At 55.8% G+C, this 24,361-nt stretch overlaps 2 protein-coding genes across 3 annotated transcripts in view; one reads left to right on the forward strand and one right to left on the reverse strand.

The window, feature by feature from the left end:
* LOC122392150 (PH-interacting protein-like) overlaps positions 1-13,521 on the forward strand; it is a 27,128-nt gene extending 13,607 nt beyond the window's left edge. Inside the window, exons 17-27 of the mRNA XM_043386720.1 lie at positions 5,661-5,852; positions 6,221-6,448; positions 7,022-7,183; positions 7,442-7,549; positions 8,085-8,292; positions 8,763-9,199; positions 9,545-9,871; positions 10,219-10,353; positions 10,709-10,849; positions 11,331-11,481; positions 11,686-13,521. Of these exons, the coding sequence (XP_043242655.1) occupies positions 5,661-5,852; positions 6,221-6,448; positions 7,022-7,183; positions 7,442-7,549; positions 8,085-8,292; positions 8,763-9,199; positions 9,545-9,871; positions 10,219-10,353; positions 10,709-10,849; positions 11,331-11,481; positions 11,686-13,253 (3,657 nt within the window). The 3' untranslated portion in view covers positions 13,254-13,521. The remainder of the gene's footprint in view (positions 1-5,660; positions 5,853-6,220; positions 6,449-7,021; positions 7,184-7,441; positions 7,550-8,084; positions 8,293-8,762; positions 9,200-9,544; positions 9,872-10,218; positions 10,354-10,708; positions 10,850-11,330; positions 11,482-11,685) is intronic.
* A 141-nt stretch (positions 13,522-13,662) lies between these two features.
* The window catches only part of LOC122392153 (mucin-12-like), a 37,857-nt gene continuing 27,158 nt past the window's right edge, over positions 13,663-24,361 (reverse strand). For both annotated transcript variants that reach the window (XM_043386728.1, XM_043386729.1), the window contains exons 5-10: positions 22,432-22,504; positions 21,179-21,283; positions 18,659-18,680; positions 15,784-16,999; positions 15,360-15,602; positions 13,663-15,040 (exon numbers count right to left, since the gene is read on the reverse strand). In XM_043386728.1, coding sequence (XP_043242663.1) covers positions 14,876-15,040; positions 15,360-15,602; positions 15,784-16,999; positions 18,659-18,680; positions 21,179-21,283; positions 22,432-22,504 — 1,824 coding nt within the window. In that variant the 3' untranslated portion in view covers positions 13,663-14,875. The remainder of the gene's footprint in view (positions 15,041-15,359; positions 15,603-15,783; positions 17,000-18,658; positions 18,681-21,178; positions 21,284-22,431; positions 22,505-24,361) is intronic.

The raw sequence follows: 24,361 nt of genomic DNA on the forward strand, positions 1-24,361 counted from the left end.
TCCACCAAAATTAAGCCTGGGCCTGTTTCACCGCGAAATATTATGGAATTGTATTCTATTTCATAACGTATTATGCGCGGTAGGCATCAGTGGGAGGGGCACGGGGCGGAGTTTCTCTGTTGGGGGCGCGTTGGCCGGGGCTACGACGGGCACGCCGAGCTGACTGGCTGGGGGTCGGTCACAGTCTCTCAGCTGCGTCCCGGGTGCTCACCGCTGACGTGGGACGCGCTGCTGACACTGGAGCTGCAGCGGGAGACGACTGCGCAGAGTGGGGCGCACCGACCCCCCAGTCGACGCGCTCCCGCAGCGCACCCACTACGTGGCCTCTGCGTGACGTGCAAAAGAAGAAGAAGCAAGGGGCGGAGATTCCAACGTATGACGTCACGGCAAAATATTCTGCCGCAGAATGGCATGACGGATTTTCGTGATTCCGACTGTTTTGCTACTCAATGTGGCGCACCAAGGCATGCGTGTTTTTCCTGGGCCCTGTTTCACGGCACGACGCTATATTGCGCTACGCTACGTTACGGTATTGGTGCGGCGTTTGAGACGAATTGGCCCCAACAAACTCGGACGCTGCAGCGTTGCGAGCGTCCGAATCTTCTGAAGTTTCCAGGGAACTCAATACACCGATACGCCTAGCGCGCTGTAGCGTGGTGCCTTGAAACGGGACCTTGCATTTTCTATTGCTATAGAAAATAACTAATGTATGGAATTGGCAGAACTCGTCACAATGCAATGTCATATTTTTACATATACAAAAATATACCTAGAACCTACCTGGTAATTCATCCAGGACGGTGTTGCACCGTGCACGGCCGCTGCTAGCACGCTGCCAGTGACACGTGGCAAATTCGTTTCCATGGAGTCGAGACACCAACAAACTCGAACGCTTCAATTATTGAGCGACTTGACCATTACCTGTGACGTCAGCTCGCGAAATACGCTAGTACCTACGAGTAGCGTGGTAGCAGCGTCCGTGAAACGCCGCCGAGATCAAGCGCCCAAATAAAGTGGGCGTTTTCCCCGTCGTTTGTGTACCCAATGTTCTATAGTATATACTCTGGCCATTGCGGAGTGATTGGGATAGATAGGAGAGATGTAAAAGTGTTCGCGAGACGTGACAATGCGGATGGAGGAAGGCTGAAGACGTTTCAGCAAGTCTTTCCAGTGACAGAGAGAACACAACAGTGGCGACGAGATTTCCGAACTTTCGTGGTTTTCACCATGGAAGGAGTGTTCAGCATGGCCCCTGCGCCTTTTCTTCCGTCGGCGGGAGAGCCAGCGATTCCGTGGGCGAGCTGGCTGCCCATGTTCCAGAATTTCTTGACAGCTGCAGGGGGCGAGGCTTTCTCCCCAGCCCGCCAGCAGGCCACGCTCCTCACCTGCCTGGGGACGGAAGGTCAGCGAGTGTACCAGAACCTTCCCCCGGCCGTGAAAGGTGACAACGAAGACGACCTTCAGTTCGCCATCGGCCGGCTGGGCGCGTTCTTCGAGCCCAAACGAACCGTGGTCAGCGAGAGGTATAGGTTCCGGAGCAGGGGCCAATTGTCCGGCGAGACCACAGCCCAGTGGGTCTCGGCACTGAGACAGCTCGCTGCTACCTGCGAGTACCGGGACCCCACAGACGAGCTCGTGCGGGACCAGGTGGTGGAGCGCACAGCCTCCACACGACTCCGTCGAAGGCTGCTCATGGAGCCAGACCTGACGCTGGAGAAGTGCCTCGCCATCGCTGAGTCGTTTGAGAGTGCTGCGCGGGAAGCCCAAGCACTGGAGGCAGCTACCTCCTCCAGCCAATGGAGCACGCCGAGTTCCAGTGACCAGGTAGTACGTCAGCGCCGGAGAGCAGCTGCACCTCCCAGGCGGCCCGCAGCTCCAGGGAGAGCCTGCACTAGGCCCAATCTTACCAAATACCGTGAATAGGATTTGGCAGCACTGGCCGGAGTTACCGCAAGCGTATTTGGAATGTATTATTTTTATTTACGCTAATCTCGCCGAATGTGTCTAATGGTATTAATGATTATTAACCCTCGCCCCGTTGGGGGGGCCATTTTGCCCCCCCCCCTGTGGTTTTTCCTGAATAGCAAGAAAACGGCGGCGCGCAGCGCCGCCAAATTTTCAGTACCTTCCCGGGCATCAATTTGACACCTTCACACCAAATTTCAAGTCTTAGGTCACCTTAGGTCAGGAGTTATTGAGGTCAAACTGAGGTCATGTTCGAGCAAAAATGAGCAAAAAACATGCAATCTTGAAACGCTCACCAAATCTACAGTTATCAAGCAATTTCAAAGCTCTTTATATGGTCTGGTAGACAAAAAGCGGCGCTACAAAACTGCTATCTCGGATTTTCAAAATTTTGTGTTTTTGACCCTCAAAAATTCAAAAAATTGATTTTTTTATAAAAACTTTAAAAAATCAAAAACAAATCCGAATTTCGTAAAAACCGGAATATATGTGATAGTCCCTGAGCTCTTCTATATACATACCAAATTTCAGATCGATATCTCGTTTTTGGGCCAAGTTATAGCGAAAAAAAACTGTTCAAAAATGATGACGTCAAATTTTTGAACTCAATTTTTAGCGATTCTAGACCACGTACGGCAAAACAAAGACCACCATTGAACTCCCCGTGACGAGCTGCATCGATTCGATACCCATTTTATGAAAAAATATCAACTTTGAAATTTGACCTAATTTGACCTGACCTTGACCTGACCTTGACCAAAACGTGACCTAAGCTGGCCTGAAAGGCTGCCTGACCCACATAATCGCATTTGTCATGTAAAATGGACCATAAAACATGTATCACACGACACTTTCATATTTTGACCCCCCAGTGACCTGACCTCTGTGACCTGACCTGGTATCAGTGACCTCAAATAGCAAAATAGTGTTTGAAGAACATTTCCCCATCATCGATGATTTTTAATGAAATGCATTTTACTCGATTTACAACGCATTTCTTGAAATGCCTGTAAACGGTGAAAATTGGACCTTTGACCTGACCTGTGACGTCATCGGTTTGACCTAGGTCAATAAAATTGGGTCACAAGGTAGTTCCCTGATAGGGCTATCCAACACCGTTTGCCGCTTGTCGCTAGGTTGCGTGGTTCTCGAGATCTTAGGGGGGGGGGGCAAAGTGCCCCCCCCCCCCCCCAACGGGGCGCGTTGCTCGGCAGAGCCCAACGGGGCGCGGGTTAATGTTGCCTGTATGATTAACTTACCAGTGATATTGGTCTTGCTATTTGCGAGGGACAGACTGTCACATAATACATGAAAGCCGATAACTGAATATCTGGCCAGCTGGTGATGCTTCTGAATTTGCACCATTTATAATTTCTCTTCTCGCTGCGCGCCGTCTCACCGTCTCAGGTGGGCTCGCGTCTGTCTGACCCCCCCCCCCCCGCAGTGGGTACGCGATCTTCCCGGCTGTTCCCGGTCCCGACCGGCCTACCCGCTGCGCCCACGGACTTTGTGGACCATCCGGAGACGCTGTGATCCTGGTCGTGCATCTCCTCATGTCGATCCATATCCATTGAAATACATTAAATTAAAATGTAAGGTCTTGTTTTCTAGTCAAATCTTGTACAGAACTTTAGACATTCGTAACAATAAATAGTTCGGAGGCCAGTTTTACCATAAGAAAAATAGCCGCCTGCCGGAAATGTCTGCCTAAAGGCCACTTCACATACGAAGCGTAAATGGCAAAACCCTATCCGATTACATACGTGCCCATCGCGCTTCCGCTCCGTGTGTGAAATGTCTTCAGGCAAAACTTTCCAGCAGGCGTCTATTTTTCTGTTGGTAAGACTGGCCTCTGCAGACGTTAAAAATTATTGCGTTCCCCGTTGCTGCCGTATGCAAGATTCTTTCGATACGTACGGCCCTCCAGGTATTAAGTGGTTGGTTGCCATCATCACAATAATCGATCTGCATTGATGAATACGTCTAATGGCTGTTGAAAACCATTGACGAAGTGTGTGCACGAACCCTCTTCTCATTTCTATTGAGTCATTTTACAGGAGTGTCTCTGTCATTCAAAGCTATTGCACCAAAAACATAGGCTAACCAACCACTCTTTTGCTGGAGGGCCGTACCTACAATCGAAAAAATTGCAAATGTCAATCAGCATTTTTTGCACGCGTTGTGCATCACACGACATGACGTGAATGCTTCATCAATGCTGCCATACGTGCTGTGTTGCGTTTGATCTTTATGCCCAATAAATGTGCAGCTCCTACGCTACCAGCAACAATGACATATTTTGGTCTCTGTTATTTTCTATACGAGCGAAAGAGTAGACCGAAATGACGTGAGCAGCGTGCGGGTACCTATCGCTATGAATCGGTGTCCTGCTTACTAGCGTGTTACTGACCGTCACGTGACCTTGGCACAACACTCGCCACTCGCTCTCAATAGTTCAGAGTTTGGTGCTTTCGCGAGTATCTTACTGCATCACAGTTTACGGGAACGGATCCGCGGCGAACGATGCTCGGATGCTCAAGGTTGTCAATTTTGCAGCGCGTGTAGTGACCGGTCTTAGGAAATCTGATCACATCTCTCGAGCGCGAAATCAGTTGTGTTTTATGGTGCCGCGGCAAATGCATGATTTGTATACCTTGACTGCAGCTCACAAGATACTTGTCAGTGGAGAGCCGTCCGAACTGGCCTCACTCTTCCAGTGCTTTTCCGACGCGCGCAATTGTGACCGGCCAACTAGACAGGACGGGCGTCTTCGGCCGCCGGCTTTCCGAACCGTGACCGGACAGCGATCTTTTATTTACCGAGCTGTGACGCTTCTCAACCGCCTACCAATCGAGACCCGAGCTCTGGGCCCGTCTGCTTTTAAGCGCGCTGCCAAGTCGCTGGTACTGCAGTAGCTTTTACGACCGTGTGTGCATGAGCGGTGTGTGCGTGTATGTATGCTGTGTACATGTTGCGTGACATCCCTCCCACCTCATTGACACTTTGTTTTATCTATCTTACTTAAGGCACAGAATAGCCACAACCATGTGTGGAGTGTCTGTTGATGTAATACATACATACATACATACAATGCATGGTACGGGCATCATTTCACACGTTGGCACGCTTATAATCACAAAAAGGTCCAGAAACTTACGTTCACCCGAACTCCTCCCCCTCCCCCAGAACCCGGACAACCCCTGACTTCACCCGAACTCCTGACTTCACCCGAACTCCTGACTTCACCTGAACTCCTCCCCCTCCCCCAGAACCCGGACAGCCCCTGACTTCACCCGAACTCCTGACCCCTGACTTCACCCGAACTCCTGACTTCACCCGAACTCCTGACTTCACCCGAACTCTTGACTTCACCCGAACTCCTGACTTCACACGAACTCCTGGCCCCTGACTTCACCCGAACTCCTGATTTCACCCGAACTCCTCCCCCTCCCCCAGAACCCGGACAACCCCGGACTTCACCCGAACTCCTGGCCCCTGACTTCACCCGAACTCCTGACTTCACCCGAACTCCTGACTTCACCCGAACTCCTGGCCCCTGACTTCACCCGAACTCCTGGCCCCTGACTTCACCCGAACTCCTGACTTCACCCGAACTTCTCCCTCTCCCCCAGAACCCGGACAACCTGTCGGAGCTGTACCTGTGTGCTGACTTCCACCTGACCCCCTCCCCCCAGAACCCGGACAACCTGTCGGAGCTGGGCTCCCCCTCCGGCTCGTCTTCCGGCTCAGACTCCGACTCCGACTCCGAAGAGGAGGAGGTGGACGCGTCGACTCGCCGATCCGGGGCCAGCGAGTCGAGCGAGTACTCGGACTGGGTGGCGGAATCGGGAGTCAGCCTGAACCCGCCGCAGCGACAGCCCAAACGGGTCAGTAACAATCAATAACACAGCCCACACGGGTTTGTAACGGCAACCCATACAGGTCTATAGCTGTGGGCTAATAGGTCAGTAACGACAGCCCAAACGTGCCGGTCGCTCTCTGACGGGACCACAGGCACAGGGGAGTCCAGGATCAGCGGCTGGGCTCGGGACTTTCTTCAGCAGATACGCCTGTGAATGTTGAGCCCTGAGCTCTCCACACGACGCGGCTTGTAATGTTCGCTTTGCGGAGACGTGTGTGGATATAGAGGGAGCTTTGTGGCGCGCTGCGCTGTGTCTGACCGCTCCGGCAGGTGACACGGCTCTGACTGTCCCGGCGGGTGAACTGTATGTGACCTCCGCTCTCCCCCGCGCAGCTCACAGCTCGGCAGCGGGCGCTGCGGCGCCGGATGCGCAGCGGCGCGTCCGAGCCGGACCCGGAGCCGCGCCCCGGCCCGTCGGGCACCCAGTCCCGGCCCCGGCGGGCCTCCCCGCCGCCGCCGGCCCCCGCCGAGGAGGAGGAGGCTGTGGGGTCGCCGGAGTCAGCCGCCCGCGCCGGCACCAGCTCCAAGCGCCAGCGGCCGTCCCGAGCCGCCAGAAAACGGGTCAGTAACGGCTGACCACGTCATGCCCTGCGTGCTACAGCTGATTCTTCCGTTTCCTCGTAGACTATGATCTAGCTCTTTTATTTCCACTTTTTAGTTTCTGTTTGTTAAAATGCGTTTCTTTATGCTACCGATAAAGTCGAGCAATGTCGGGTAGTATTCAGAGAACATTAAGTTAGAGAAAACGTAGGATCCAGCAAGCTTTAATCGCACTGCTGAGCTCTTTATACACCCGCTGTGGTTGTGGGGTGTTGCGTCTGACTGCCGTCCCTGTCAGACTGACTGCCGTCCCCGTCTGACTAACTGCCGTCCTCTCTGTCTGATGTCGTCTCCTCTCTGTCTGCTGCCGTCCCTGTCAGACTGACTGCCTTCTCCTCTCTGACTGCTGCCGTTCCCTCTCAGACAACTGCCTTCTCCTCTCTGACTACGACTGCCTTCTCCTCTCTGACTGCTGCCGTCCTCCCTCAGACTGTTGCCATCCCCTCTCAGACGGCTGCCTTCTCCTCTCTCACTGCTGCCGTCCCCTCTCAGACGGCTGTCTTCTCCTCTCTGACTGCTGCCATCCCCCCTCAGACGACTGCCGGTGGTAGCGGTGAGTCGGCGGCCTCCGACCCTGCGCCGGCGGCGGTCACCTCCAGCGCCCAGCAGCAGCTGGTCGACACGCTGGCCCCGTCCGCCTGGCTGTCCGAGGTGCTGCCCAGAAAGACGCCCTACTTCCCACAGATGGGGGACGAGGTGAGACACGCTGCTACCGTAGAATGGTGTTGAACCCATTTCAGTATTTAAACAGGGTGTTTTAGCTCTAAGTTAAATACGTCTGTATCGTCTATGTAAGCGTGTTTGCGCTCTCCGTTGTATTAACACCTCCACCGCCCGGTTGTCTGCCGTATCGTCTCTTTAACCTATTATGGGCCGTTCCACCTTTGTCTGTGACTACGATCCATGTCACAAGGATCCCCATTACAGCTGACTGACTCGCTGCCTCTATTGCAGCTTATCTACTTCCGTCAAGGCCACCAGCTGTACGTGGAGGCGGTCAAGCGGCGAAAGATCTACGACATAAGGCCACAGAACCTGCCTTGGGTCAAACAGGTCCTTCGGGTGAGTTAGGGCCATTAGAACACTGAACCTTAGACACTGTGGGCCAGAGTCACAGAAACTGCCCTGGCTCAAACAGGTCCTTCGGGTGAGTGGGGGCCATCAGAACACCGATCCTGTCCTGTGGGTGTGGGTCGCAGAGCTGTGGGTGTGGGCCTGGGTTTAACAGTGCGACTGAGTAGAAAAAGTCTTAGAGGAGTCCTCACTCTGACGTGAGGGTCGCAGAATATTCTGCCCTGGGTCAAATAAATACTGCGGGGAATGAGGCTCGGAGCTACCTGTTGTGGCTGTCGCCGACAGAAGCCAGGCTGCAACGTACAGTCATTTCAGTTTAGTCAGAGTTTGCATACAACGCTCAAAGCTCACGAAATAGAGCAGTGTTTCTGAAATTTTTTGTTGTGTTCTTTTGCCCTTTTTCAGTTGCCAGTTTCAACATTGAGCAACGATCATTGAGCCCGAGTTGTCTCAATGTGGTGGTCGGTTCGGTAGCCTCTGCTCGCTGTGCGCTGACCCGCGATCTCCCTCCCCATCCGTCCAGGACCGTGAGCTGGTGCGGATAATCGGCATCAAGTACGAGCTGCGGCCGCCGTGCCTGTGCTGTCTGAAGCTGGGTCGCCTGGACCCGGAGACGGGCGCCGTGAGCGGCGGCAGCTTCACCATCAAGTACCACGACATGCCGGACGTGGTAGACTTCCTGGTGCTACGGCCGACGTATGAGACGGCCATGAGCCGCGACTGGCAGCCCGGTGAGACAGGGGGAGGGGGCTGAGATGGCCGTTAGACTGGCAGCCCAGTGAGAGGGGAGGAGGGAGGGAGGGGGAGGTGAGACAGGACGGTGGAAGGGAGGGAGGTGAGACGGCCATAAGCCGCGACTGGCAGTTCGGTGAGACAGAGGGAGGCACAGTCAGAGGGAGAGAGGTCAAGCCAGGGCGGCCCAGGTTTCATGGAAGTAACGGAATGACTTAAAATGAAAGTAGCTAAAGGTTGATAGTGGTGCTGAGCAGCTGAGGTATGGAGTGCGAGGTCTTGGGCAGAGCTTATCTAAATGTTGTACTCTGTTTCATTCCTCATGCTTCCCAATTTGACCAGCAATGTCCATGTGATGTTGTCATTTCATTTGCATGGTGGGTGCGTCAGTGGTTCCCAATATTAGTGCAATGCTGTAAGGCAATGCACCACCCCATCTTTGACACCGCCCCTCCGTTCCGCCGGCCAGACGACCGGTTCCGCTCGACGATCGACGACGCGTGGTGGACGGGCCGAGTACTGGAGCGGCGGCCGCTGGACCCGGAGTCGCCCGAGTCGCCGTTCCTCTGCTACCGGGTGGCCTGGGACACGGGCGAGTCGGAGCCGCTCAGTCCGTGGGACATGGAGCCGCTGGGGGCCGGCTGGCCGTCCGATGACGAGGCCAGCCAGACGTCCGTGCCGCTGACGGACGAGGAGCTGCGCGGCGCCGGCCTGCCCGGCTGGCGACAGCGCCCCGAGGACTGGGCCAACGACAGCCCCGAGGCGCAGATGGACCGCATCCGGCGCTGTCTGGAGGTTGTGATGCAGCTGGCGATTGCCGAGCCTTTCCTGGCGCCGGTGGACCTCAACCGGTACCCGACGTACGCCCAGATCGTGGAGTACCCCATCGACTTATCGACTATCAAGGTGCGTCCGGGTGGTCAGCGGGGAAGAAACTTGCTAGAGGTTGCTTGTGGATCAGTGCAAATTACCTCTGAGTTTTACTGTTGATTCAGTTTTACATGCTTATCGTTAACTTGCCGGAAGTCATTTATATTGCTGGTTAACTGCTAAAGTAATACTTTCTCGTTCCTCGCATGGTAATTAACATGCAATTGCTGCTTTCTGGTAAGGGCCGTCAGGCGCTTGTTGTTATTGTTGTTCTTTTTTTTTTACAATTCGCGGCCTGCGGTTAATTTGCACAGTCTCTCGTTAAATCTCCCTCACGTGACCTTTTTTGTCATATCTCATACCCAATCTTCCATCTTACAGGCTCGTCTGGAGAACGGTTTCTACCGTCGCATCACGGCCGTCCAGTTCGACGTGCGCTACCTGGCCTCCAACACGGAAAAGTTCAACCAGCCGCACTCGACCATCGTCCGCTCTGCGCGCATCATCACCGACGTGTGTCTGGAGATGATCGGCGACAGCACGTGCCACGACCCGGCGCCGCTGTACCGGCGACACGCGGCCGCCTACAACAGCGGCGGCGGACGCGAGAGGGACCGGCGCGGCGGCGGTCAGCGCGCCGGGCCGGCCGGAGCGGGCACCGGCAGCGGCCGGCGCGGGTCGCAGCGCTCACCGCGCGTCACACGACAGGTATGTGCGGGGGAACGAGGTGGCGGTGCAGCTGGTGGGTCAGTGGAATTCAATAGTTTTGGTCTGAGTATTATCTATCAACTGGTTTGACCACTGGTTAAATTGGGGTTCACTAAGTGTTTATTGGACGTTTAGGTGCTTATGAACTGTGACGCAACTGCTTTAGCCATGATGTTAAACGTTAATGCATAACTTGTTATAATTCACTGTTCCTGTGTTTTGAGCCAATTTGAGCGTAGCCCAGCTACTTGCGCTAGTCATCAGTCCGGTCCGCCACCCCTCTCCCCTCGCTGCCGCCTCCCTCTCCTTATTTCGGGCCGTCCCATGAATGACCGTCTGCCCCTCAGATCGCGCGGCGCCGGTTCGCCGACAAGACGTGGCAGGAGCTGTGCGCAGAGCTGCTGGACAACCTGGTGCGACACGAGGACTCTGAACACTTCCGCGAGCCGGTCAACCTGGACGACTACCCCGACTACCTGAACGTCAGTACCTAAATCCCCCAGCTTGTCTGTGGGCCAGTCCATTGACCAGCGCAGTGGTCGCACGACGGCCGTGTGCATATTTGTGGTATACGGGGGGCTTAGCTCCTGTAGCGTCGGTGATTGGTTGTGGACGAGTTTGATATGGCGCTGGTAATTCTTGGCAGCTGTGTTATGGCACCTCTGGTATTACCTCGCTATGGGGATGAGAATGAAGTACATTTGTCAGCTTTTCTCGATCAACGCCTAACTGATAACAGTTCACGTAGAGTTGAAGCCCTCCACTGACGCGTACCACTGGGCTGCGGTTGTCACGGACGTGATCCGACCCTGACCGCTTCCGTTCACCCCCCGGCAGCTGGTGGAGAGTCCGATGGACCTGAGCTCTGTCAGAGAGGAACTCGAGGCCGGCTCCTACGTCTCGCCGCAGGAGTTCGCCGACGACATCAGACTCATCTTCCACAACTCCAAGACGTACAACACCAACAAACGATCCACGGTAGGGCACGGATCATCGCTCCGTTTTTTAATAATTTCATCCAGTACACGCAACTGTCATCCAGTACACGGCTGTCACGTAACGTGCATTAAAGTAGTTGACATCAAACAAAATGTCATAGAATGAGCTTTCATATGGTACCAAATTTAGCATCATTGTATGCTGAGACACTGATATATCTTAATTTCAAATGAGATACATTTTTGGGACACCCTGTACATCTAAAAGAGGCCTTTGTCTTTGTCTGTTACTCGGTGAAGATTTATTTAAAAATGTTCCGAATGTTGGCAAAATTTTTAATTAAAATTTTAAGTTAAGATTTCATGTTCTTTAAACCAAACGTTCGCCGAGCTTTTTGTCCATAACATAATTATTTTTGGCAAACCGGAGCCTCCTCACCACCGCTCAACCCCAATGCCGTTTCAATCTCAATTCTGTCTCCCGTGTGACGTGTCTTTCACCCCTTGCCCTTCATTCACAGATATTTGCCATGACGCTGCGGCTGTCGTGCTACTTCGAGGAGCAGATGCGGCCGATCCTCACGTACTTTGTGACCGGCCAGCGGCCGACCCGCTCCAGTCGGAGGCGGCACAGCGACTCGGACCCGCAGCCCTCCTCCAGCCGACAGCCCGGTGGGTGCCTGTGACCGGGTGGGGTGGACAATTTCTGGGCTGGGCAGTAGCCGGCGGACAGAGACGGAGGGGAATTGGGGAGGGTTTGTGTCTCTCTTATCTGACTCGGGTTTAGGGGCAGGTGAATCATATGGGTTTGAGTCATTGTTAAGTGTTCCACAGTACTGGGTTCTTGACGACCTGATTTTGTCGTTTTCGCCTCAGGTCCCTCGCGAAGCCGTCCCCCGGAGCAGAGCGGCCGGCCGGTGAACGGGTTCGCCCACTCCTCTGACGAAGAGTCTGAAGAGGAGGAGGAGCTCCCTCCGCGGCTGGCCCGCAGCAGGCCCTTCCGTCCGCCGGCACAGCCCGCCTCTGGCCGGCTGCGGGGCCGCGTGCCCGTCTCGTACGCAGAGGACAGCGACTCGTCTGTGACGCGGCTGGCCCGCCGGGGTCGACTGGCGGCGCCGCTGGGGCCGCCGCCGCCGCGGCTGCACCCGGTCCGCACGGGCCCGGCGCAGCGGCGTGCCATGGCGGCGGCGGCGGCGGCGGCCGAGCAGGAGGAACCAGAGGACGGCGCGGGAGGAGAGGGCGCGGAGGACGGCGGCAGCTCCAGCGGCTCCAGCTCCTCCAGCTCCAGCTCCAGCAGCCAGGAGGACGCGGAGGAGGAGGAGGAGGCGGTCGATGAGGATGAGGACGAGGAGAGTGAGACCGAGTCGCCGCGCCTCCGGCCGAGCCGGACCACCAAATACGACCACGACAGTGACTGGGAAGTGCGCGAGAGGAGGGACAGCCCGCCGGCGCGCCAGCCGCGCCGCACCGGACGCGCCCGGCCGCAGACCGCGCGCGCCTGGCGCCAGATCTCCGGCGACGATGATGATGATGACGACGATGATTTCCAGCCGTCGCCGCCAAAATCACGCACTCGCAGCCGCACGGCGTCCAAAAAGGCTCCCAAGCGGCGGCGGGCGGCAGACGACGATGACGATGACGAAGACTCGGACGCAGTGGGCCCGTCCCGACCGTCTGCCAAGCGGCGGCGAGCGCCGGCCGTCACCGAGGAGTCTGAAGGAGACGAAGAGCTGCCCCCGTCCCTGCCACCTCCGCCTCGGCCGTCTGCCAAGCGGCGGCGCGCGCCAGCCGTCAGCGAGGAGTCAGAAGAGGAGGAACCACCACCCCCTTCATCGCCCCCGCCGCCCCGGCCGTCTGCCAAGCGGAAGCACGCGCCGGCCATCAGCGAGGAGTCGGAAGAAGAAGAGGCCGCGCCGCCGCCGGCGCGAACCAAACGGCTGCGGCTGCCAGAGAGTGACGATGAGTCGGACGAGCCCACTCCACCGCCGCCCAAGGCGCGCGACCCGCGCCGGCGGCGGCGACACTCATCTCCCGAGGAGAGCGAAGAGGAGGCGCCGGCGCCGGCGGCCAGCCGCGCGGGACGGCGCGTCCCCCGCCGGCCGGCCCGGCTCGTCGCCTCGGACGACGACGAGACGGGCGGCGCGCACGGGCACACGAACGGCACCTCCGGCGGCCGGCAGAAGTCAAGCCGCTCGGCGGCGGCGCGCGCCCATGCCCTGCTGGCGCTCTCCGACGAAGACGAGGATTCGGACGAGGCGCGCAGCGCGCGGCTGGCGCGCCGCCTGGCGCACGCCGACGCCGGCTGGGGCGGCCGGCCGCCGGAGCCGCGCCGGCGCTCGTTCGTCTCGGCCGAGGACGAGGCGGCCGAGGGCGCGCCCCGAATCAGCGTCAGCAGTCGCGGCCGGGTGCGCAAACTGAACCCGCACGCGTTCGTGACGGACTGACAGGCGGCCGCCGGCGGTCCGCGACGACGCACCCGCTCAACACGGCCGGGCGCGACCGGTGGGTCCGGCGCCGGCGGCCGCTGACACACACTAACTGACGCTCATTTCGGCAGGTAACCGTGCCACCGACCGGTGCGGCCACCCGCCAGACACGCCGCGCAGCATGGATCAATGACGGGTGATTCCGCGAGTCTCTTGTTTTTCACATTTTTGTCATTTTCTTTGCTCAATTGTTGAAACAAACTTGTGAATAAATGTCTTTGTAATATGAAGCGTTTTGCGTAAGGGCTATCGATCTTAAAGTGAGTCCAGTCATTCTAATGATCGAATTTGGTTTGCATGTAGTTGGTGCGCCCAGATTTGCCCCAAAGGGTGCTAGCTGGACGCAGGTGAAAGTAAAACAGTTGTCTACTGTTACTGGTAAATGTATTGTCCGCTGGCTAACACCGATGCGTCGCCGTTAGTTCTCTCCGCCGTGTTAAAAACAACCACTGACACTGACGGCCACGGTCGGGCCGGCCGGCCGGTTATCCAGGCCGACCTCTGACCCCGCCGGTCATCCACGCTGACCCCTGACCCCGCCCTCCGACCGGCTCCGCGCGGGAGGCCGGCGGAGGGCCCGGTCAGCGCACAAATCACACGCACATATCACACGCAGCTGCGAGTGGGCCAAGAAATATCGCCCAGGGCGGCGGCACGCAGCCAATCGGCACAGTATAATACAGTCACGGGTCACGCGGCCGGCATTCAGTGCGGTCGCGGGTCGCACGACCGGCATTCAGCACAGCTGTGAGTCACATGCCAGCTTCCAGCGCAAACATAGGTCAAATGGCCGGCATTCAGCGCAAGCACAAGTCACACCACCGGCTTTCAGTACAGCTACGACTCATTTCATCGGGGTGCAATGCAGCCGTGAGTCACGCGGCCATTATTCAGTATCGTCACGGGTCACAGGCCGGTACTCAGTACAGTAGTGAGTCACACGGCCGGCAATCATTGCAGTTACGGGTCACAGGCCGGCACTCAGTGCAGTCGCGAGTCGCACGGCCAGCATTCAGTGGACTCACGGACCTGCGGCGGGCATTCAGTGCAGCGCCGGGCGCACGCGGCGGCGCCGTGTCCAAAGCAGAGGCAGTGTAGAGGCTGACGGTTGGGTGGTGTTAGCACGAGACGGGGGGGGGGGGTAACGGGGGGACGGGACGGAGAGAGACCGGGGAGACTCCGCACCACAGACACCAGCAGTAGAAACACACGCGAGCGACACGTCCACACCAACACACCGAGTAAATGCGACTCAACACCGCGCGTCACGGAGAAGCAGCGCGCGCCTCCTCTCGCCCGGCCCGGCCGCCGGGGGGCGCCGGTCGCCGGTCCGCAGCCTGACTAGCACACTAGCTCATCCAACGTCCGAGCGCCGTCACGGAGCCGCGGCGAGTTAGCACGTTCACACAAGCTTTAGTTGTTTAAACCTGCGCACCGCCTCACCCTCGCTCGGCACCAGCACACACAGAGTCACGTGGCCGCACTGGGGCGCTCATCACGAGTCACGGGTCACTGAGTTCCCCGCCATCCGGCGGCTCGACAGTCCGCTGTAGTCACCTCACCACTGACGGCGTCACAGGCTACATGACGGAACAGGCGGCCCCACAGCAGAGGGGCAGGCAGATGGGGATCACGGCGCCGCCCTCGGCGTGCGTCTCCTTCGAGCCCGCCTTGGCCTTGTACTTGCCCTTCGCCTTGTAGCCGGAGGCGTACTTTCCGCCGCCGCGAGACTCGTACGACTGGAACTGACGGAAAGAGAGGGAGGGAGACGGTCACCGGCGATTGCTGGGGCTGTTTTATTTCATACATTATGCCAGCTTCGTCACGGAATACGAGCCCAGCTTAGCATGAGGATGAACGCGATTTATTTCCACGAATCAAGGACTTCTTATAAACAAATATAAGGTAGGTATTGCAACAAGTTCAGTGGCCCGAAGGCGCAGCTACTCCAGGTATCAAATACATTCAAAGACCACTGTTTCCGTGAGTTCTTTACAGCCTCCCAAGTCCCCACTGGCCACTCCTGTCACTGTAGCTACCGGCCTATCCCTGTCCTCCACTCACCATCATCTCGCTCTCGGGTTTGGGTTTGAACTCGGTGGAGCCGGGCGGGTAGTAGATGGGCGGCCCGGAGACCGGCTTGGAGGCCGCCTGCGGCACCACGGCGCCCGACTTGGCGTCCAGCGTCACCTGCGTCTGTGTGTCCAGCAGCGGCTCCGTCTCGTGCACCGTGAAGTGGGTGGTGGTGGTGGACGAGCGGCCGTTGTTGAGCTCGCGCCGCACCGGGCCGCGCGGGTAGGTCCCATCCTGCCGGCCGGCGAGGGGTGGGTTAGTGGGGCGGCACTGTATCGGCAGCGGTGCAAATAAGAAATAGTGTTCTTTGCCGAGCCTAATGCAGCAGGTGCCGATGACACATCAATCATATGTTAAAGACCATACCCTTTACCCCTCACTTCTTTATTTTACCACACTCCGTCAGCCTGCTCACCTGCGGGGTGTCGGGGATCTGAGCCATCAGCTCGTCCACTCGCCGCGGCGTGTCGATATCATCCACGGGTCGGCGCGGCGAGCCGGGGAACGGCACGCGCGGCCCGTCGTCGCGCTGCGGGCGGCGAGCCGACGGAGACGGACTGCGCGCCGGGAACGGCGAGCCGCGCGTCTGGGTACGCTCGATGGTGGTGGTGGTGGTGCGCGTGTGGTGGCCCTGCGGCCCGGGGCCGTCGTCCACTGGGAACTTGGGATACTGCTGGTCGTACGGCGAGGCCGGCCGTGCCGGGATCTCGCGCCCGTCCGGCCCGATCGTGTAGTGTTTGGTGGTGGTGGTGGTCGAGTGGAGGACGTTGGGTCCGCCGGGTCCACCGGGTCCGCCGGGTCCGCCGGGTCCGCCGGGGCCGGACGGGCCGCTCGGCGAGCTCGGCCCGGACGGGTGCCGCTGCGGCGCCGTGTTGTGCGTGTGCTTCTCGAACACGTACGAGTTGCTGACGGTGGTGTCGGGCCCGGGCGCCGGAGAGCGCGGCGCCGGCGGGCTGGTCTCGCGGTACTGGTGCGAGCTGGTGCTGGTGTTGGTGCTGGTGACCACCTCGCGGCGCGGCAGGGTGCCGGAGCCGGGCGGCGGCGCCACGCCCGGCGGCAGCACCGGCTGGCCGTCCGGGCCCAGCGTGCCGTAGTTGTAGATGTGGTAGTTGATGGTCGTGTTGGAGCCGGCGGGGACGGGCGGCGCCGGCACGCCCGGCGGCAGGGTGTTCTGGTCAGAGCTGTACACATACGTGGTGGTCTTGTCGGTGGTATCGGGAGGCGGCGCGCGGTCCAGAGTGCTGGTAGCACTCGTGTACTCCCTCCTATCCATGGTAGTGCGCGCACTCTCGGGCGGCGGCAGGGTGCGTGTTGGAGCCGGCGCCGGGGCCACCGCCGGCTGCGGGCTCACGTCGCGCCGGTTCGAGCTGCGGTACTCGTACTTTGTGACGCGCGTGGTGCCGGCCACCGGCGGCTCGCTGAGCTCGGGCACCAGGCCGCGGTCCAGGCCGTCCAGCGGGTTCGGTGACGGTGAGTGGCGCGGTCCGGTCAGGCCCAGGGTGGTCAGCTGGTCACCGGGCGTCGGCTGACGCTCCCCGCCCGGCCCCGAGCTCGTGTATCGGCTGGTCTGGGTCGTCTTCTGAATGTTGGTGTGACGGTAGGGCGTGCTGGTGCCCGCCGGACCGTCGAAACTGCCGGAGACAACGGGAAGAGATGGTAAGACACAGACAGTCTGAGACGGGTACATCCTTAAGGTACGATAAAAGATGGCGCGATATAACTGCATGGATAACTGCATGGATCACTGCATGGATGATAACTGCATGGATGAAACTTTTGTAAAATACTCGCGCTAATGTTTCGTAAAATTATAGGAAACATTTATATAAAAAGGTTTCGTTTTAAGGAAGTACGCAAAAGTGAGCATGCCGCTCTTCATCGCTCATATGGATGTTTTTTATACAAACGCTTAACAAAAAAGTAAAAATTGTCACAATTCTTTTACAAAACAATGAGTCAATAAAGCAAACCCACCCTCAGTTAATCGAACGACAATGCTACACAAACGATCACGATACCCAGCTGGGAGCAGCGGGCTACCGTTGCCACCTGCGGCCGGTGGCAGCACCTGCCGTGCGTATTTACATCCCGGGGAGGGGCGGGGCTGTGCTGATAGCGAGCAGTGGAATTCGGCAGACGGTCGCTAACACCGGGCGCGAAACCCACGGTCTGATCAAACATCCGGTGGGGAGGGGAGCGGTGAGTTGGCTGGGTGAGTTCAGTGAGTCCGCTGGGTGATCTCAGTGAGTCCGCTGGGTGAACTCAGTGAGTCGGCTGGGTGAACTCAGTGAGTCGATTGAGTGAACTCAGTGAGTTGGCTGGGTGAGTTCAGTGAGTCGGCTGGGCGAGCTCAGTGAGTCGACTGGGCAAGCGCCGAGCTCAGTGAGTCGGCTGGGTGAACTCATAGAGTCGATTGAGTGAACTCAGTGAGTTGAGTTGGCTGGGTGAACAGTGAGTCGGCTGGGTGAGCTCGGTGAGTCGGCTGGGTGAGTTCAGTGAGTCGATTGAGTGAACTCAGTGAGTTGGCTGGGTGATTTCAGTGAGTCGATTGAGTGAACTCAGTGAGTCGACTGGGTGATCTCAGTGAGTCGGCTGGGTGAGTTCAGTGAGTCGGCTGGGTGAACTCAGCGAGCAGGCTGCAGCGAGCCCCCGGGCTGTCTGCCGGCCGACTCGCCGACTGGCTGGCTGGGACCAGATTCTCCCACGATCAACAAAGGAGCGACGCGGACTCGCTCAATGGGACCGGGCGTCGCACCATCCGGCTGAGTTTGATAACGCCCATTCCATCCTCTCAGATACTGGGCTTGTTCAACGGTCTGTCTACCGCCGGCCACAGACCTGATGACGCCACCAGCCCCGGGCGACAGGGGCATAACGAAGACAAGTGATGAGTGCACAGCAAACTGCACTAGCCATGAACCGGACTGGATCCCGCTCCGAGGAAGGCCATCAATGAGCCAGTTGCTCGGTCCGAGTCTGTAAATTAGCGGCCGACAGAACAGCCCACGGCGGAACGGTGCAGCAACTCATCGCGAGATTGTTCTGCCGGAGTGGCGTGCAGTAGTTTTGGTTGGCCGCGCTTTATGGCATTAATCTGCAGTTTCCAGGAAACTCGACAGAAGGGCTGTCGTTCGCCTCGTCCATGTCGGGCGCCTACAATAGACTATGAGGGAACCATGTTGATAAGCGACTACACAACCACGCAACACCTAAGGGGGAATGTTGATCGGTTGAGCAGTTCATAGCTACCAGAGTAGACCGTAGCGAAGGGTGAGCTGAGCAATACTCACGTATTCGTAGAGTCAACACCATCTGAAACAGCAAGAAACAACAGGTTGTCAGTATATGTAATCTCACGATGTTACAGGTAGAGCACAACGCGGCGCACACATAGACATGAAAAATCCACACATAAAACGTGTCCTGTCCGCTGTGTGGTGGTTGTGACGCATCAGCAGTCACAGTCATCGCCTTACAACACAGCACCGTGAACAGAGGCGTGAATCTGACAGAGACATCGTGGCACTCGGCGGAAGCCAGGGCGACGACGGAGAGTAGCGTCCGGCGGCGGGTGATATATCCCAGACGCCGACAGACCGACGCGCCCGACACGTCACGCGGCCCGTCACGGCGCGCGACTCGGCGCCGATAGTGACAGGGGCCAGCGCACAGTCGGCGGCGTGGTGACGCGAGGGACGGAGATCACCACTGGAGTGTTGGAGGGATTTCAGACCAGCACGGCGCGGGTGGGGCTAGCAGTGGGGGTTCGGTCGCTGCAGATCAGCCGCTGTGGTGTTGGTAAGGAACTGAGTAGAAGAAAAACAGCAGAAAAAAGAGGCTATAAAATGAGAACAGCGGATTAGCAGGAGTAGCGGTAGCGCAGCACGAATAGCGTGAGCGTCTGTTGTCGTGTTCCGACGCCATGCCTAGAACAGCTGCAGAACAGAACAGCTGCAGACCAGTTGTTTTCTGTGTCCGAGCGGCGCCCCCGGCCCGCAGCGACTCGCTCTGACCTTGGCAGCCCTCTGCCCCCTCTCCCCTCCCCGCCATAACCAGCGATTGACTGCAATTGAGCTGTGCATGGACTCCAGGGCCGCCAGCCGCCGACGGCCGGCGGGGAGGGGAGAGGGCAGGAAGCACGCCTCGGCGCCAAACACTGTCCAAGTGCAGTCACCACTGACAGACACCGAGCAGTCGGCACAGATGTGGCCAATGGGAGCGCATGAACGCTGAAGTAATGGGATGAACACAGCCCGACAATGGAATGTCAAACGAATTAACGAGTCGGGCCAACAAAGGCAGCAATATGCACCTCCGCTAATAAATCAAATCCCCCTGTTCTCGCTTGGGCGGTGGGTTGACACGAAACGTGCACGAAGGGCGGAAGTTGAGCCCATTAGGCGTAACCCGTTATAATTGAGCAGATCTGACATATCGGGTGATCATTTTTGAATGATACAAAAAGAAAGTCGCCACGTGCAAAGATAGGACAAGATATTTTGATTTCACGTGCTGGTTTACATGAGGGACATTTGGACATTTTGTTTTGTATCAACATTGCCCAAGTCCGTCCTAAGGTACGGTAAATATCATCCGTTTTAAAGCATACCCTTTTTGGACATCTTAGTGTAACGATGCAATATCTCAGCTGGATGGCTTTGCAACACAACAAATTTTAGTTCATGGCGCATGTGCAAAGGCAATAGCACGGTTATACGGGCTTCCTGGAACCTGCAAAGGATCTTGGAGTGCACGGAGACACTAAGAATAACAATAATTCCGAAGTGGACACTGGACATTGTTGATGGAAGTGCGTTCGAGTGCACTGGTTTGGCGGACCCGGGAACGGTACGGCCTTCTAGAGAATGCTGTAACCTGTCGTTTGGCCGGCTTTGTATGACTAATTCACGCGTCTCCGACACTCTTTTCAACAAGAGTGTGCTTCTCCACACATGTTTTTGGAGAAATAAACAAATAAACATCCGCTCCTGTCATTGAGTTCCCGTGTCCCAAAGCTGGTAAGCCTGCAGCTTGCGAATAAGCGAGCACGACCACCCGTCTTACAGCCCGGACTTCTCGTGACTGTACTTGAGTGTCTGGCCTCACCTAATGACAGGTGTGGTCAGATGTGAGCCGAAGACAATTGCACATCTAATAGTGGTAGAAGGAGACTTTACCCGGAGCATGGGACGGCGATAATCAGCAGAAAATGGTCAGACAAACCCGGCATCGAGCGGAGCTCAGCTGGTCGGCGGTCCGCGAGGGGAGCATTCTTTGGGCACCTCCTCTAAGCTGGCTATTGACATTAATGACTGACTGTGTGTTCCAGATAAAATGTCCAACCGTACGTGTTCGATGGGTGTGTTTGGTTTAACTATCCAGCTTAACACATGGCTGATATTAACAAATGTTTTTGTATCATTCAAAAATGATCACCCGGTATGTGACCTCCACCATGCTTCTGTAAATTAACCACGGGTGACAGCAGCGCACACGCCAGCCATTATCGCGCTCGGGAATATGACCATATCTGGTAAGCCTCAAATGACGGTAAAAGTCAAATCCGGTGTCAGTATCGGACATCCTACAGCAAGGCTGTCGAGTACAGGGCGCCCGTATGACCTCACACGTCAGGATGATGTCTGTCCGGCTGAATCACATACGAGCGTATTATCACATCAGTGATCGGCTAGTATGTATGGCTAGGAGCCGGTAAAGGAAGAAACGTGTCAAGGTCAGCTGTACATACATCTCAGTTGTTGGGGCGCTCGCTCCACGGAAGCTTCACTAAGAAGCGCGGTTGTACTCACTCGTTCCCGGCTTCTTGCGAGCATGGTCGAGATCGTCGAGCAGACTGTCGAGTTCGAGAATGTTCTGTTTGAAGCGCGACGGGTCGCCCTGCTGCTGGCTGGAAGCTGTCGACAGAACAGACACCGATTAGACGACAGACAGCCAACTGGAGAGATATTCGGGTGGATTTCGAAACACACAGCCAAACTCGGGAGTAGGGACAGTCAGATTAGGGTGGTCACACCAATAACCGGGAGCAGCAGATGAGCATTGATAAAGCGTTGCGTCAGAGACGAGTCCGCGTAACGAGCCAACGAAACTAGTTTATAATGCCAAGGTCAGATTTAACGCGCAAAGCGATACTAATGTCATTCATTTCGGGGCTAACGAATTCGGCAGATCGGTAAGACCAAGGCCCGGTAAGACGATCATGCCTAAAAAAAAAAAATACGGACGCAGCACATTGCATGCATTAAAAACTGATCAGTGAGCCATCGTTAATCTAATGTGCATCGCCTGTGATCGCTGTTGGCCGTCATCCCCGTCAAACAGCACAGAGAGTAAGACATCCCAGCGTCCAGCAGATCCGGACACGCTGACCCATCCGCCCTCACACCACCGTCGGGGAGTGTTTACTTGATACCGGTCAGTCACCGAGGGTTGATCTATACAGACAGTGGTCGGCTCAGACCCGACAGACAAGGCGCATACAATGTGCCGGCCAAACAAGACAAAACAGAGCTTTATGTGCTGGTCACGAGACAAAACAGCGTTTTTTTACTCTCGATCTCGAAACAAATAAAGTCTGGACAGCAGACAGCCGCGCCTCTGAGGCTCAGTGTTGGGCAGGGGAGGGGATGAAGTAGAGCTGGGACCGTGCCAGCAGTGGGGAGCGGTGCGTGGTCAGGGGGAGGGGTGTGGGAGGGCTGGTTTCCGAGCTGAGTGGGCACCAGCTGAGGGGCGAGGCAGCTGCGTCTGTCCGGGGAGAGGTGGCCCGCTCTCAACTGAACACTCCGTGTGAACTGTCGGTTATAGACAGACAGGTACACGACTGGGAATAGACGGCAGCGCAGAGCACTGCAACGGTACAGAAGGGGTGGCGACCGCTACGGGCGGCTTAGACAGCATAAGATATCCCGGAAGACAGGTTGTTCCCAGCTTAATGACACACCCAATTATATCACCTGTATAAGTTATAAGCTGTTATACACTACATATCACACCTTTACGGAGTGAGGGAGGGTTGAATAACAGTTGGAATGTTGTCACTTACGTTGTGTCTGTGGAGCGGCATTGTCTCCAGAGTAGGAGCTCGTCTTGTAGACCTGCTTGGTGACCGACTGGCTCTGTAACATTGTCGTCCGTCAGTTGAAGTTCACCACATAAACACACACTGCACGGTCTACACACAGGATCTGGCTTCCATCCGTCTGAGAGGTAACATCACCATTAGGTATTACTGAAGAGAACAGCCTTTCTCGAGAGACAGAACCCCAACATCATAAACAATAAACACAGCACAAGACACAGGTCACACGCATACACAGAATCAGCTCCTGCGATGTGTGGGACGAGGGGAAATGAAGGACCAACGGATGTTTTGTTCAACGTAGCTCCAGGCTCAGCCTATCTTTAGCCATGATGGCTGAAAGATATCACTTTAAAAGTGAAAAGAACGATGATGAATCGGCTATCAAGAATCTTTATAAGGTCATTTTGCGTCTTAAAGTCTATCGGGATAAATAATAAAACCAAAGGTCCCGTGTGATTTCCGAACGGTGGACGAAAAAGGGAAGCTCTGATCCACCATCAATAAAACATGAGACTGACGAGCTGCAGCCCACACACTGTTTGGTATTACGGACCGTCCCATCAGATCAGCCTCCGATCTTCGTAAAAGGCAAGAAAACCGAGCTTTTCAGAAACCTAAATCCCTATATCAAAAACCTATATCAAATAGCCTTCATCTCATGAGATGATGTTTTTTGCACTCCAGCGTAGATGAGTAGGGTTAAGTCGTATAAGAGTACGCACTTAGTGGATTTCTTGCTCTCATTTGTTTAATATTTGAAAGAAAGAAATGGCAAATAGGGAATATTAAAGTTCATTGAATTAGCCATCAACCCATGGGGCAACGATCCTTCAGCGTAAATGGAAGTGGTCTAAAACTGACGTTTTCTGAACCACTGCAGTTGCGTACTCTTACCATATGGGGTGTGTAAGAGTACGCACGCCAGGCGGGTGGAGTACGCAAGCATATGAACACACGCCTATGCAGCTTGTACTGTCCAAATGCTTAACTTCAAACCAGAAGGCATCTAAGTTAATTCTAGTATCCAAAAAGAAAAACATAAAATAAATATTTCAAGTCTATAAATCAGGAAATAATCATGTCGTGTGTTTCTTTAAAAAAATGCACAATCAAAAGACAGAATAACTCGTATTTGGAAGAATTTCGGGTAGGTACCCATCTGCATCACAGTGCTCCATTGATGATATACCTACAAAACAAACGTCATTGAGCGATAGATTAATAATCTTATATTTCTGTATATTCGATTTAACCCGCGCCCCAGTGGCGGTCTCAGCCAACTTCGCCCTAGTGAGGGGGGGCATATGTTACCACCCACCTCTAACTCAAAATTAAGAGGGCTAGAAAGACGCGGTAAAAAGCAGTCGATAGCTCTCAATGCGTACGTTTGAAAGTATTTCGGTCATTTTTCACCTTAGAGCAATATTGGGGTCACCAGAGGTCATCAAATGTCAAAATTTGCCAATTGTCATAATATTTTTCAGAAAACATGCCGCTATCTCAGAAACTATGGTAGCTAGAAAAACGCATGAAAAAGCAATCGATGGCTTTTGATCTCTTCTTTTGAAAAGGTCATTATAAATATTGACCTCAGGTCAACGGTTTAGCCTGCAGAGGGCAAATACTCCAAAAATAGCTGTTTTTATGAAAAGTGTTTTTCGACAATAACTTTCGACTACAAAAAGCCACGACATTTTTATTGCCAGAATCGTGTTCCCCTCGCCGAGACGCGTCGAATGAACTATAATTTGACCTTGAAAGGTCAACTTGAAAATTTGACCTCAGGTCAAGGTGATGACCTGACCGGAAAAGGTCATGCTGCATATCAATCGATGCGTCTCAACGAGACAAATACAATGAGACCATCCCCAGCGTTCTATCTCTTTCCAAT

The sequence above is a fragment of the Amphibalanus amphitrite genome, unplaced genomic scaffold (assembly GCF_019059575.1).
Source record: "Amphibalanus amphitrite isolate SeventyFive unplaced genomic scaffold, NRLGWU_Aamphi_draft 000471F_arrow, whole genome shotgun sequence".
NCBI classification, from domain to species: domain Eukaryota; kingdom Metazoa; phylum Arthropoda; class Thecostraca; order Balanomorpha; family Balanidae; genus Amphibalanus; species Amphibalanus amphitrite.